We start from the raw sequence: 14,027 nt of genomic DNA on the forward strand, positions 1-14,027 counted from the left end.
GATAAGAAGGACAGCGACGGGTTAAAGGGATAATGTTTGCAATGTTTATATTACGCAATCACTATTTGATAAAATGCCCCAAATTTTGTAGGGCAACGAATGATTACATATTTATTAAATATTGAGGATCTTTATTGGTCAAATGCAAAATTTAGAGGTTAAGTAAATCCACAAATCGTTTCATACTAAAGACAAAAATTAGCCAGGTAGTGATAAAAAAACTACAATAGCACTTATAACAGAGCGAGTGAATTAAAGCTTAAGAACCGATTCTAATTCAGCGGATATTGATCGGTTTCGAAGCCATGCTAGAAAATATTTTTTTTGGTGATCACGGTTTTAAACTCTGTTTTCGGTGACTGTAATTTTAGAACGAAGATTTATTATTCTTGTACTTGGTTCCTAGACAAAGCTGGTTTTGGTAGATGGTCATTTGTTTTTAGAGGATTTTTCTACAAATTTTGCCAGATTTACAAGAATTTAGAAGCACCAAAGAAGAGTAAAAAACAAGACGGTAGAAAAAAAATTATTTGCCAAATTCATTTAATAATAATATGAAATATTAAGGATTTTTTTAACAAAATATATTTCATGAAGATTCCTATGCCTATAAAGTAAAAATAATGGACATATTTTCAGATAAAAAAAAAGAATTAAAATGTCTGTGGGTGGTAAATTTAGCCAAGATTGTCACTTTTTCCTCAGCTCATACTGTTCTAAAGGAGATGTCTGTAACTTTAGGTAGGTATCTTACAATTAAGGGATTTGACAAAAGATGTTATGTTCTTTTTTTTTGAAGATGAATGTAATATTAGGAATTTGTCTAAGACTTAAGGAATTTGACAATGATTGATAAATTAAGCTTCCCCTTAACCTTATGTCCTATTATTCTATGAGAAATGTATTTAACTTTAGGTTTGTATCTTAGACTTCAGGAATTTGAGAATGGATAATAAATTAAGCTCCCCCTAACTTTATATCATATTATTAAAAGAAGTTAGGAATCTTATAATGAATTGATTGGACAATAATTGATAAATTAAGCTTCCCCTTAACTTTTATGTCATAATATTAAATAAGGTAGGAAGGTAGCTTAGACTTCAGGAATTTGACAATTGATTATAGATTAAGCTTCCCCTAAACTTTTATGTCATATTATTATTATAATAAGAGAGATGTCTGTAATTTTAGGTAGGTATCATAGAATGAATTGATTGGACAATGATTGATAGATTAAGCTTCCCCTAAACTTTATATCATATTATTCTAAGAGAGATGTCTGTAACTTTAGGTAGGTATCCTAGAATTTATGGGATTGGACAATGGAGGACATGTTAATATTTCCTAGAATCTGTGTCTCTTACATTCTTAGGCAAATGCATTTAACATTGGTTAGGTTAGAATTAAAGGGATGGTAGAATTGACGATAAATCAAATTACCTTGAACGTTAATCTATTATTATTCTAAGAGAGATGTCTGTGACTTTAGGTAGGTATCTAAGAATTATGGGATTTGACAATGGATGATAATTAAATCTTTTTCCTAACTTTTTGTCCTAATGTTCCAAAGTTCTTTGGTAGGTAAATATCAAGAGGGGGCGTAATGACATTTAAACGTAAACCGTGAGCAAAATTGTTTAAATATTAAACTAGACACTTGAAACTTGGTACATAAACCTAGTCCTCTAGATGCGGAAATGGGATTTTTAGGCCTTTTTAGCCTGTTTTGGTGTAATTTCATGTAAAAACTCACTGTAAATTTTTTTTCTTAAGTTATTTCCTTAGATACTGTATAAGGACTTTATAAGGACTTTAATTAAGATGATTCAGCAAGTTTGGGACCAAAACTCATAAAAACCTATATTTTAAATATGACACAAACTTTATAAAAAATGCACTTTACTCCTGCGAGCCACCCACCTAGCCCGTTGGAGTCGGTCCCCGACTTGCTGAATCATCTTAAATAATGTCCTTGTGTATAGACACAGTGTATTCCAGAGAAAAAACCTAATAAAAAACAATTAAAGGTAAGGTAAGAAAGAAAAAACCTAATAAAAAACAATTAAAGGTAAGTTTATAAATCAAAATAGACTAAAAAAGGCCTAAAAACCCCATTTTCGCCTGTTTCCGCAGGGTTTTTCTTACCTAACTTAACCTAAAAATAAAAAATTTTGATTTTTTTGCCATCAAGATGTAGTACCTATAGGACTAGGCTTATGTACCAAGTTTCAAGTGTCTAGCTCAATATTTAGACCATTTTGCTCACGGTTTACGTTTAAATGTCATTACGCCCCCCCCCCCCCCTTTAAGATATAGATTGAAGAATGTTCCTACAAAAACCTTACTAGTTGGTATAAATTGTTTTTTTCATCCATTAACATATTGCCAATATGATAACCAATGCATTGATATAAATGAAAATGTATTTTTAGACATTGTCCCCAAGCAAAACAGACGGAAACAGTATGCTACTATTGGCAGGTATGTTATCAAAGTAAATTGTCCGTCGTTAGTTACTCGTGAACAAAATGTACATATTAGGTTGAGTAACTATTTTGCTAATAATTTTGTGTTAAGTTTGGTTTCATTAGAATTGAAACCACGCAGGATTTCAATTTTCCAGCAAAGTCTAAAGTCTGTTAGAAGAGCCTAATTTTATGCGGGTGTAGGTAGTAAATATAATTAAAAAGAATTTAATGAAACCTATTAATTAAAGCTAGTTGTTTTTATGGCAGTGTGGGGCAAAAATTATAGGTATATATATTATAACAAAAAGGCCTGTTTTTGTGTTTTATAGATTTTTTGAGTAAGGAACCCATTTTTCGACTTTAGAACCTATGATATTTTTTTTATTGAACCAAAAATCTAATTTCCTATACCCGCACCCTACGCAACCATACTTTAAAAGGACTCTCCACAGAAAAATCAACTTTGGATTTTTGAAAATCTAACCTGAAACTATTATTCTCTGTTCAATTTTAGGCATTTTTTGTTTTTGTGGCATCGCGATCGAAGCCCTTTGAAAATTTTGTCCGCCGCCTATTTGTACTGCCGCTATAACAATATATACTACACTTTCCTCCACTCAATATGTGTTCGCCGCTAAAGAACATTTGCTCCATTGCAACCGGCCGCTCTACGATTTATCCTCTTCCTTGACTGGACAATCCTGCCGCCTCCATTTTGTGTTCGCCTCCGCCAAATATAACCATCTTTTGCCGCAGTTGCCGCATTCATCGCCCTTCTCCGCCACTACTCCGCTATACATTGCGCACGTAGTTATACACAACACCCCCAGCCTCCATTTAATTTCTGAACAAGGGAGAGGGGAGCATGTATTAAAAAGCGACGTACAGCGGAGTAGCGGCGGAGAAGGGCGATGAATGCGGCAACGGCGGCAAAAATAGAAGCTAAAAATCACTAAAGCAGCACAAATTAAATGGCGGGAGGATTCACTTAAAGGAGGTAAAAAATTTCAAAAGGCTTCGATCGCGATGCCACAAAAACAAAAAATGCCTAAAATTGAACAGAGAATAATAATTTCAGGTTAGATTTTCAAAAATCTAAAGTTGATTTTTCTGTGGAGAGTCCTTTTAAACATATTTTTGCCCTGCTGTGCATAAACGAACTGGCAATTCAATGTCAATGTCCATGTTTGCAACCTAAATAGACGACAATTTTCCTGTCATAATATCTACGTATATTTTACATCAATGTATTCACTGTATGCCCTTCCTTGAAAATTACGTAAAATGTTCTATTTAGAATTCTGAGTGTACAAGATACATGTGTCCCTACCGCCATTCTGAGGTTGCCGGCACAGGGGTACCAACCATATATTCTGCTCCAATTACCACACCTGTTGCTCCCAAAGTGGGGGAAGTTACCGAAAAGAAGGTATTTAATGACTAACAATAAGTGTCAACAACATGTAATTAAGATTGATGCAAATCTATGTATGTAATATGTATTTATCATTTTATTTACCAAAAAAACTAATTATAATTATTAATTTAATTACCTACCTGATTTGATTTTCATTTTATATTACGATGTAATTTTTAAGACAAAATGTTTTTTTTCTAATATTGCATGCTGTTATCGTTGTCAATAATAAAATATGAAAAGAGGAGCTCCAAATTTTTTAAATAAAAGATGAAATGACGAGTGTATATTCTCCAGCCAAGTTGAATCATTTTCCTCTCACCCCAATTTATACAGTAGAAAAAGGAAATATATCTTTATTTTAAATTATGGAATATATACAATACACTCCTGTCTCCAAAGTAATAAATGAACTTATCATTAAGGTGAACAAGCAATGTTTTTGGGACAAACAGCCGTCAGGCTGTACCAGAAGGTTCTGCTCCTATCTACATTTCTCTTCTAGTCAACATAAAGATGATAGCAAGGTAAGATAGATAGATATAGATATATACTTTATAGTATAATAGATAGATAGATAATATTTGTGACAAACAGATATCTCGTTGTATTAGAAGGTTATGTTCCCATCTATATTTGATTTCTCTTTTAGTCAACATAAAGATGATAGCAAGGTAAGATAGATACATAGAGATATATAGTTGGATAAAAAGATGGAACATATAATTTGATAAATAGATAGAAATGCATAGTTGGATAGATTATAAGTGGATAACTCACAAAAAAAAACATGAATTTTACATATTTATTCAGACATCACATTGTTCCGAGCATGTTTACACTCTTCATATGTCAATGTAATTTACCTAATGAATAGATTATATAATATATATTGATGCAAAGATATACCCTTTGGATAGACATATCTTATTAAGCACTGAACCTAAATAGTTTTCTATTCATAGAGGTTCCTGGCTGGTTTGAAGCCAGTTTACTGCCACGGCTTTCCCTCTCCCATGTGTTAGGCTTGCAGCCGCCAGAATTAAATAAATTGATATTTTTCAGGTAAATAACCAAGAAATGGAAGAGGTGAGAACATCGTCAGGTCAACTTATCAGTAGTGGTAGCATCATTCTCAACAGAGAAAAACTAAATTCAATCAAGGAAAAGAATTTACTTTCAGAACCAAGTGCACTTTATTTTTTTTATTTTTTTTAAATCTTCGAATTAGTGAAGATCAAATAAATAATAGAAAATTACTTAACAAAATAAAATGTTTCATTATACCTTTTTTATAATGTACAAATGTAAAAGAGTATTGCCTATCTGAAAAACTTAAAGTAAATAGGTACTAAATATTAAATATGTAGGATATTATCCATATCAGTCCAGAAAGTTTGGGATCTGAGGTAAAATTTTATTATATTTTATCAATTTATTATATTCATAAAGCCTTTACCTAGTTATAGCAGAAAATATTGATTTTGTTATATTTATTTTATTTATTATTAAATAAAATCTCAAGTCTATGCTACCTATGTTATTAACATTCAAAACAAAAATGGTTTAGATTATTTCATTATCTCTTATTCATTAATATTCAAATAGGATTATTTTGGTTACTTTAATTCAATTAGGAATATTTTCTTCCTTGCCAGTTTTAAACTTAAACACTCGCAGTGTTTAGGTGCACCCTGCCATTGTTAAGTTACTCACTTAAAGAGAAATAATTTCCTTTTTTGTTTAGAACTCGGTGCCACGCAGGGTTGTGGTTCCTCCAGCGGCTGGGTTACTTGCCAGAAGAGAGATCACCGGGGGTATCAAATCAAGACTGGGTACTGCAGGTTGGGTTTTTAGTAATTTAATAAGTTTGTTGTTGTGTTCACCGATATACCTATAAAAAGAATATTTAAATAACCCCCTCCTAAATTTCAATTTTGAAGAAAAAGTGAAATTAATAAAGGGGGGGGTTTTTAATGCAACCATCTCGTAATCTATGTATAAATGGCACTTAGAATTGGAATTTTGATTTGAAATTTTGCATGAGTAATCCTTGGTAGGTCTATTTTCCCTAAATCGAACAAAAAGTTGGAAAAGTAGCGGCTAACGGCTCATCCGTATAGCCATTTGTTTGTTATTTTCAAGCGAAATTCATCACGAAACCTCTCTCCACATAATGCTCTTTTCCGATCCAAAACGTTTTCAAACTGTTCTAGCCGGTAGTTGCAGGTACTAGAAATCTAAAAAATGTTATTTTGTATCATTTCACATGATTTAAAGCAAAAATATGTTTCTAAAAGTTGATTTCTACGTAATTTATGACAGATTTGCCCTAAAAATAGCCAAAAAAAAACGGCAAAACGGCTGAGCCGTTAGCCGTTACTTTTTCAACTTTTTTTAGATTTAGGGAAAATAGACCTACCAAGGATTACTCATGCAAAATTTCAGATCAAAATTCGAATTTTAAGTGCCATTTATACATTGATTACGAGATGGTTGCATTAAACCCCCCCCCCCCCCCTCCCTTAAAATGGTATAAAAAAATGTGTAAGAAACTGTATCATTTCCTACATATTAAAGGTGTATAAAGTTTTTGTTTTGTTTAGGTGGTCAAATTCAAGACAGATTGGGCTCCAAAGGAGATGATTTATCCATCCTCTCTGATGAGTCTAGAGAAATGTCTCCAGTAAGTGTATATGTTTTCTCGTATTCATTCGAATCCGGTGGATAGGAACCGGTTCTCATCCATACGAAAAAACTATGTCTAGCCTCCGGCACCTCGGGGCTAAAAAAACTAGTTTTAATCTTTAAATTGTACATTCTATATCCGCGGAAAGCCGTTTATAATACGATGCGAGAAATAAATATTATCTCTCGGGGGCGAGTTGACGCTTATGCACCAACGGGTATTGGGTAACTCAACAGACAAGCAACCCTTTGATTGCACGACTTTCATCTGCAAGTCATAACTTTGCATGGTAATGAGCTGGACCTTCCCATACTCATACTATTAGTGTCTTGCGCCGGATACAAGGGAAGTAGGTAGAATTTATAACGTCTCTAGTATGACGCAGTGTAGTCTAGACTCGAACCCGTTAGCAAGCAGCTCAACAAATCAATGGCAATTGGGTAGATAATCTTTTTCAGAACAAAAACTATGATTAAAATTTTTAAGTTTGATTTAAATGTCTACAAATAGTTTCTTATTATATTGAATATAGCTGCTACGCACCTAGAAGCCTCTAGGTGCACTTAAGGTAGGAGGGGGGAAAAGTCGACCTCGTCCCATTTTAAATTTGAGTTTCAAAAGAGTACAAAAAATATTTTTTTGGGGGGGGAGAGCGTGAAGACACCCTCCCCAAAAATAGTTAAAACCTTACCAGGACCTATAAGGAGCTTCACTGTAAAGGAGAACAATATCGGTTCAGCGGTTAGCGACATCCTTCGGGACAGACAAAAAACGCTTACTACTTTATATAATAGGATATATGTCTATTGCTTTAGGATCTTGAAATCATTGAAGAACTTCGCACAAATGCTTTGAGAAGCATTGATCTAAGAAACAGAATTGAAAACAAGGTAACTTTAGTAGTCCTATCTTAACTTAACTAAGACCCTTTTTGATTATTTTTATTTCCTTGGTTTTTAATATAAAATCATTTACAGTATCAAATTAACGACATTTTTTTATGCAGTTTTAAAGTTTTAATGTTAAGATTTTTTTACATTTATTTCCCCGTTTAAAATATGGATGTTTATATCTTTGTGTATAATTCACACCTTATATTTTAGTTGGTAGCCAACAGAGTTAGTACCAGCGAATCTCCAGAAATATTAGAGTATGACAGTGATTTTGATTATAAGAGAAGCAAAAAGAAAGCAAAAAAAGAGAAAAAGGAGAAGTCAAGAAGGAAGAAACACAAGAAATCTGAGAAATTAGGTATTTATTTTTTTGTGTTAAGTTAATTTTCTATTTGTGTTAGTGTATTATTGCACATAACTCCTAACGGTGGCATCATGGGGTTGATTAAAATTAGTAAACAAAGAAAAAGTGTGGTGAAAATATGTTAAACTTCTTTCAAAGTTTAAAAAAAATTGTATTTATATTTTTTTTTTTAAATGAGGTATCCTTAAAGATAGAATAGATCAGGACAGGAATCAAAATAGTTGTTATTTTAGTTGTAATAACGTTATTATTTAATTTACTTTTAGAAAAAGAAGAGAAATCCAAAACTGTGGCCGACCTTCCGTCTGCCAGTGATTACAGCGATCTGGACACTCCAGCTGGATCTCCAGGTATAGTTTCTAGAGCATATATACTCTACAATTACAATTTAGGTTCACTTGTCTGTTCAAGAATTTTCTTCAATATTGTTAGACAACATCACATTTTATTGAATTTTATTTATAATAAAGTAAAAAAGATGTTTTTTTTTATATTCAAATGCTAAACTTAAGAACGGTCTTATTAGTTTTGATTCCCCTCCAATTTCAAAGAAACCCAGGATAAAATTAATACTCTACCAACCCAGTCGTTTATGTGCCTTAAGAATAAAAATAACTTTATAACATAGCATTTTATCAATGAACTAGCGGCTTCGCCCCTAGCCTCTAGGGGCTTTACCCAAAGAGGTATAATTACATCTTCTATTACTTACCCATCAGAACGGATCGCAAATTTTCGCACCTACCCAGCAGGAAAACATTTTCTCGATTAAATAACGAATTCGCAAAATTCATAAAAAAATAGAGATTAAATAACGTATTTGCAAAATTCATAAAAAAAAACAAAAAATGGGGGGAGGATTTTTTTTGTTTTTGGGGGGGTTGGGAGTGTCCCACCCCCCAAGAAAATAGCTTAAAACCACCGCAGGACCAATAGGTATATACCCTGAAGAGTAGAAAGCGATCGGATCAGTGGTTACCAAGATCTTAAGCTTCAGACGGACGGACGGACAGACAGACAGACATCAAGCTACTTTGTATTATAGATTGTAATATTTAGACCCAACTGCTATAACTGTGATGAGTTGTACTGCAGGGATGTATGCAGATACAAATACTATCAATAAATTGCAATATTTAGACCCAACTGCTATAACTGTGATGAGTCGTACCGCAGGGATGTATGCAGATACAAACGCCATCAATAAAAGTGCCAAAATTAGGCTGGGTAAAAGAAAGGTAAGTAACTTTTAGGCCTATTTTAATTTGGCCTAGTAGAATGATTCGAGAGGAAAAGTGCCATTATTTTTGGTTTTGAATTTTGCATGTAGAAATAATCTTTATCAATTTTAGATATCCTTTAGTATAGTATAGAGCATTAAGTTTTCGTCTGAAGCTAAATATCTTAGAAATTTCTGGTTCAAAATAGTTGTTCTTTTCAGTTAATCTTTATAAAGGCTTTGGGGGGTATCAAGATATTTTCCTGACCTCGTTCTCTCTCCTCTAGAGGCTAGGGTCAAAGCAACTAGTATATTATAAAGAAAAACTTAGAAATGTTTGGAAAACCCTTAAAAGAACGTCATGCCCTTATTGAGCCACATTTTAGAATGTTTTCTCTCTTTTCACATGCTGTTGGATATAATTGTACTTGTTTATTTTTAGGCAAATGAAGAGTTGTTGATAGATCTAGAAGCTGATAAGCGGAAAATTTTAATTTCCAGACTGGGAGATAAAATATCTGATGATAAGGAATGTGTTTTAAATAATAAAATTTAATTAAAGAGTATTTACTTGTAGGGGGTAGGGGAGTTGTAAATCTGTAAAGAATTTGATAGACTTTTTTTTGAAACGCAATATTTCAGTTGTCTTAAAAATTGACAGTTGCAGTAAAAAAAAATAATCACCCCTCCCAACAACCATTCTATTCATATTCTAATGCTTCTAATGCAGAATATTACAAATTACGTGGGATGAAGATTACATAATTGATTTTCTGTAGTTCTTTTCTTGTTTTTAGCTCTAATTTGGGTACTTGCTTACATGTGGTAGACTGGAGCACCGAAACCCCCCCCCCCCCCGCTTAGTTTTGACAAAAATCCAAAATAAGGGGGGGGTAGTTTTTTAATGTCTGGAAAACGGCAAGGAGGAAAAAAGCAAGGCAAGGCAAAGACTTAACCCCCCCCCCTTAATTTTGAATAAAATCAAAAATAAGGGGGGGGGGTAGGTTTTTTACTGTACAACACGCCAGAAAGTTGAGTGAGGTAAATCAAGTAAATTCAGTATGCCAGAGGGGAAACCTTATTACAGGGATATTCATGTTTTGGGGCATAATTTCCTTATTTATTGACTGATTTTAGTAATTGATGTATCCCTGAACAGGTAGTCTTAAGGAGAATATATCAGAAGTGTTTTCATGGGGACTGTCCCCAAATTTAAGTGGGGGGTTAAGTCTTTGCCTTGCCTTGCTTTTTTCCTCCTTGCCGTTTTCCAGACATTAAAAAACTACCCCCCCCCCCCCTTATTTTTGATTTTTGTCAAAACTAAGCGGGGGGGGGGGGGGTTTCGGTGCTCCGGTCTTCACATGTAAGCAAGCACCCTAATTTGATTGTAAATACAATTTAAAACACTATATATTAGCTCGACCTAACCAAGCCACGAAGGGGATCACTAGACGCTTCATTGGACCGCAACCCTTCCCCTCCTCAGCCAAGCACAACCACCAAACGACCATCCATCCCTCCACAAGTCTCACCCGGCTCCTCCCCCTCGCCCACCCCCAATGAGGATGAACAGGAAGAGAGGAAAGTCCGGCGACTGTATTCCCGGTCCCCATCTCCTCCTCCACTCAAACGATCCCTCGAGGCCAGGTCTCGATCTTTGTCCCCTGTGTCGTCAGCAAAGAAACTAAAGTTGTCAGAGGAAGTTCTAAGAGCTTTGCAAATGCCAGGTAAATCTAAAGTGTGGGTGGAGAACTCTAAGGAGGATAATAAAAAGTTGCAGCAGTTACAGCCTTTTTTTAATAGTCTCATATAGTCTAACAATAGAGCAACTGCATTGCATCATCACTGTACGCTTTCTAGTTTTTTAAACTGGATGCCAAAAGTGGGAATCTGCCCTCCCCATTCTAACCTTAAAATGTTGAATTAGTTCCAAATATATAATAAGATTCATAGCTAGCAAAGCTTCTGTACAATGTTACTTTGGTCAGGCACTCAATCTGACTGTTAGTAATGTTCGTAATTAACGTGTGTTTTGTATAAATGCGCAAATACTCTAAACAGGCGTTAAACCTGCTTGAGTAGAGAAACCAATATGGGAGGGGGGGGGGGGGGCTTTATTTTTGTTTGTTCATTCCTTAAGGTTAGGTTATATTGGGTACTTTGAAGCCTCGAAGGTTTAGGGCATAACAGGTTTGAACCAAGCACTGCAAGGTAAGGCAGAGAAAAAATACCCCACATGCCTTTATTTTCAAATTTTGTCATAAACGGAGAGTGGGGTTTCAGTCCTAGACAGGCACTTCAAGGGAGAGCACTCATGTTTCTGAATTGTTTACTTTGGAATATAATCGTCCTTGTTCATAATGACAACTTAAAATATTAATTTTTTTATAGATTTCCAAAAGAAGAAAAAAGTGAAGGCAAAGAAGAATAAAAAGGAAAAAGAGGAGAAAAAAGTGACAAAGAAGTTAAAAGAAGAGAAAAGATTAAAAGAGGAGAAGAAGAAAAAGAAAATGAAAAAGAGAAAGTCTAAAACTGTGTCGAGTCCATCTCCTAGGTAAGAAAAACATTTTTATTTTTAATCTTTACATGCTATATTGCAGGGATAAGATAATTGACAGTAAATCGTTCCCATAATTGATCTGCATGCGAATTTTCTTTTAGTAACACTTGTAATTTATAGGAGAGGGGGGATGGGTTGATTTATCTATGATTTCTATCTTTCGTTAAATGGAGTTACTAGTAGCTTCGCCCTTGCCATCTAGGGGCTTTGTAATTGTATTCATAGGGTCAGTGGAGCTAAAAATGGCTTTAAACCATCCGAAGATTTATATCTGAAAAAAATTGCCTAAAACCATCACAGGACCAATGTGAAGCTTGATCTGTACACATTCCTGCCACGCCTCTATAGTACGGATGGCTTCAAAACTTAGAAATGTTTTATTTATTTGATGGTAGAACAAACTAGCATGGTTTAAACTTTTCTGTCAGTAATTTTAAACTTATTGCTAAAGGTAATTAGTTTATAATGATTTGGTGTTTACAATTTATCGTTCATTGTCTTATCCCTGAAGATCCCTGCTTCTTTACTAAAGATTTTAATTAAAGGGTAAAGATCAAGACCTCAATGATAAAAGATTTACCTACTAAAGTTTATTTTTAAGTGTCTGTGGTTTGATAAAATCTTACTTGTCTCTTTAAAAAAAAATTTTGGCTGATTATCATTATCATCATCGCCATTTATCTCTTCTTTCCAGAGCATAGGCCACGCACACAAAGGTTCTCCATTTTTCTTTGAATTTGGCCTTAGTAGAGGCATTACTGAAAGATGATAGTTTCTCCTCTTTCAGTTCACATAGAAATCCTCTTCTCCAGGTTATTTTTGGTCTAACTGGTTTCCTCTTTCCCGTGTTGATGTTCCAAGTCAAGGCTTGATTGGTTAAATCATCATGCCCTTTCCTGTGTGCCCCAACAATCTTCATTTTGTCTGTTTTATTTGGCTAATTGTAACAATCTCTTATTTTTTTTTGTAAATAATCATTTTTTATTTTAGTCCACCACCGTCCCACAGTGTAAAGAAGCTAAAACCCACAACTACCAAAAAGCAAAAGAAGACAAAATCCAAAGGTGATGAGAAAAATTTGTCAGCCGCCAAGGGAAGTGGGGATAGGTCAAGATCACCTTTACTGGACGATCCTGAACTAGAGAGACACATGAGAGAGCTTCTAGGGGAATAAGTTTCTCCCATTTTTTTATGAATTTGCATTTTTTGCTTTTTATACTATAATAGTGTGCAATTATTGTTAATCCATTTAAATTTTTATATGTCTTTCTTCCAAAAAATTTGTATATACAATTTAGGTAGCTATTTTATTTCAGCAAAATTAGAAATTATTATACATGTACATTGTACATATCATTGATATAAGGTTGTGATTTTTATTTATGGGTAAATTATAAGATTAAGATTGGCTTTACCAATTCTATTTGTTTATAAAATATGTGTGCCTTTCATTGTGATTTATATATATTAAATATATATTGTTTTATTTCAATAAATGTTTTTTGTTTGCATTACTTGTATTTTTAGCAACAAAGCTTTTCTATAATTAGGATCGGCCCTTCTATCTGTCCGTAACGATAAGCTCTTTTCGTTAATTTATTAGAATTGTTCTATCGATTTCAAACTTTGCATGATTATTCCTATAACAGTTAAGTTCAATCTAGAAAGCGTAGCAACTCTATAATCGTTACCAGAAAGTCCGTACGTTTATTCAAAACAAGCTGATTTTTTTAACACTTTGACACATTTTTCTGTATGATATCCTTTTCATCTGATTTTTAGAATAATGATTCTTGGGACAGCAAGGTAAAGTAATATAAGCGAGGCAACTCTATAATCAAAACCTGAAATTTATGTACAATTTAGACTTAATTAGAAATTAATGTTCTGCTCATCATGTTCTTGTTCGTTTGAACTTCCTTCTGGTTAAAAGAGTCTCACTTTTATGGATGTTATCAGTATTCTTAATTTAACTTTTAAGTCTTGTAAGAAATGAAACATGTCATAAGAGGAAAATTAGATCTCAACAATATTGAGCATCCTTATAATAAAGTAACAAGATGTCTGTTTGTCTGCACCGAAGGATCACGCTAACCGCTGAATCGGTATGGTTCTCCTTTACAGGGTAGCTTCTTGTGAAATAAAAACGCCGCCCTGCGGATATTTTTTTGCAATTAGCTAAAAACACAACTAACACTAACTAGCGGCGAAAAAAAAATTTTTGGTAAATGTTTTAAACATAGATTAAAAAGAAAAAAAATTGGGTTTCCCTAGAGGCCTCAATTTTTTTAAAACTGCCTTTGGAAAAGGCCTAAAAAATATCTTTTTTTGTCCCTTTTTTCACTGTTTATAGTTACAACTTATTAAGATATTATTCTCATTAAAGGGCGAATATAGGTTTGATATAATATGAGCTT

The 14,027-nt window shown here is 33.6% G+C and overlaps 2 protein-coding genes across 3 annotated transcripts in view; both read left to right on the forward strand.

Annotated features, from left to right (window-relative positions):
- The window catches only part of LOC145317028 (uncharacterized), a 28,968-nt gene extending 15,847 nt beyond the window's left edge, over positions 1–13,121 (forward strand). The window contains exons 2-17 of one of the 2 annotated variants that reach the window (XM_080157889.1): positions 646–741; positions 2,433–2,481; positions 3,766–3,897; positions 4,311–4,412; positions 4,951–5,047; positions 5,254–5,294; positions 5,633–5,729; positions 6,492–6,571; positions 7,390–7,464; positions 7,678–7,825; positions 8,098–8,181; positions 8,891–9,069; positions 9,493–9,577; positions 10,466–10,777; positions 11,442–11,604; positions 12,601–13,121. In XM_080157889.1, coding sequence (XP_080014015.1) covers positions 659–741; positions 2,433–2,481; positions 3,766–3,897; positions 4,311–4,412; positions 4,951–5,047; positions 5,254–5,294; positions 5,633–5,729; positions 6,492–6,571; positions 7,390–7,464; positions 7,678–7,825; positions 8,098–8,181; positions 8,891–9,069; positions 9,493–9,577; positions 10,466–10,777; positions 11,442–11,604; positions 12,601–12,784 — 1,911 coding nt within the window. In that variant the 5' untranslated portion in view covers positions 646–658 and the 3' untranslated portion in view covers positions 12,785–13,121. The remainder of the gene's footprint in view (positions 1–645; positions 742–2,432; positions 2,482–3,765; positions 3,898–4,310; positions 4,413–4,950; positions 5,048–5,253; positions 5,295–5,632; positions 5,730–6,491; positions 6,572–7,389; positions 7,465–7,677; positions 7,826–8,097; positions 8,182–8,890; positions 9,070–9,492; positions 9,578–10,465; positions 10,778–11,441; positions 11,605–12,600) is intronic. The other variant, XM_080157890.1, reaches the window with a different exon arrangement.
- The window catches only part of LOC145317031 (P2X purinoceptor 7-like), a 41,468-nt gene that overhangs the window by 16,071 nt on the left and 11,370 nt on the right, over positions 1–14,027 (forward strand). The window lies entirely within an intron of this gene.

Source organism: Acartia tonsa, chromosome 4 (assembly GCF_053477335.1).
Source record: "Acartia tonsa isolate MP-2025a chromosome 4, ASM5347733v1, whole genome shotgun sequence".
Taxonomy (NCBI): Eukaryota; Metazoa; Arthropoda; class Copepoda; order Calanoida; family Acartiidae; genus Acartia; species Acartia tonsa.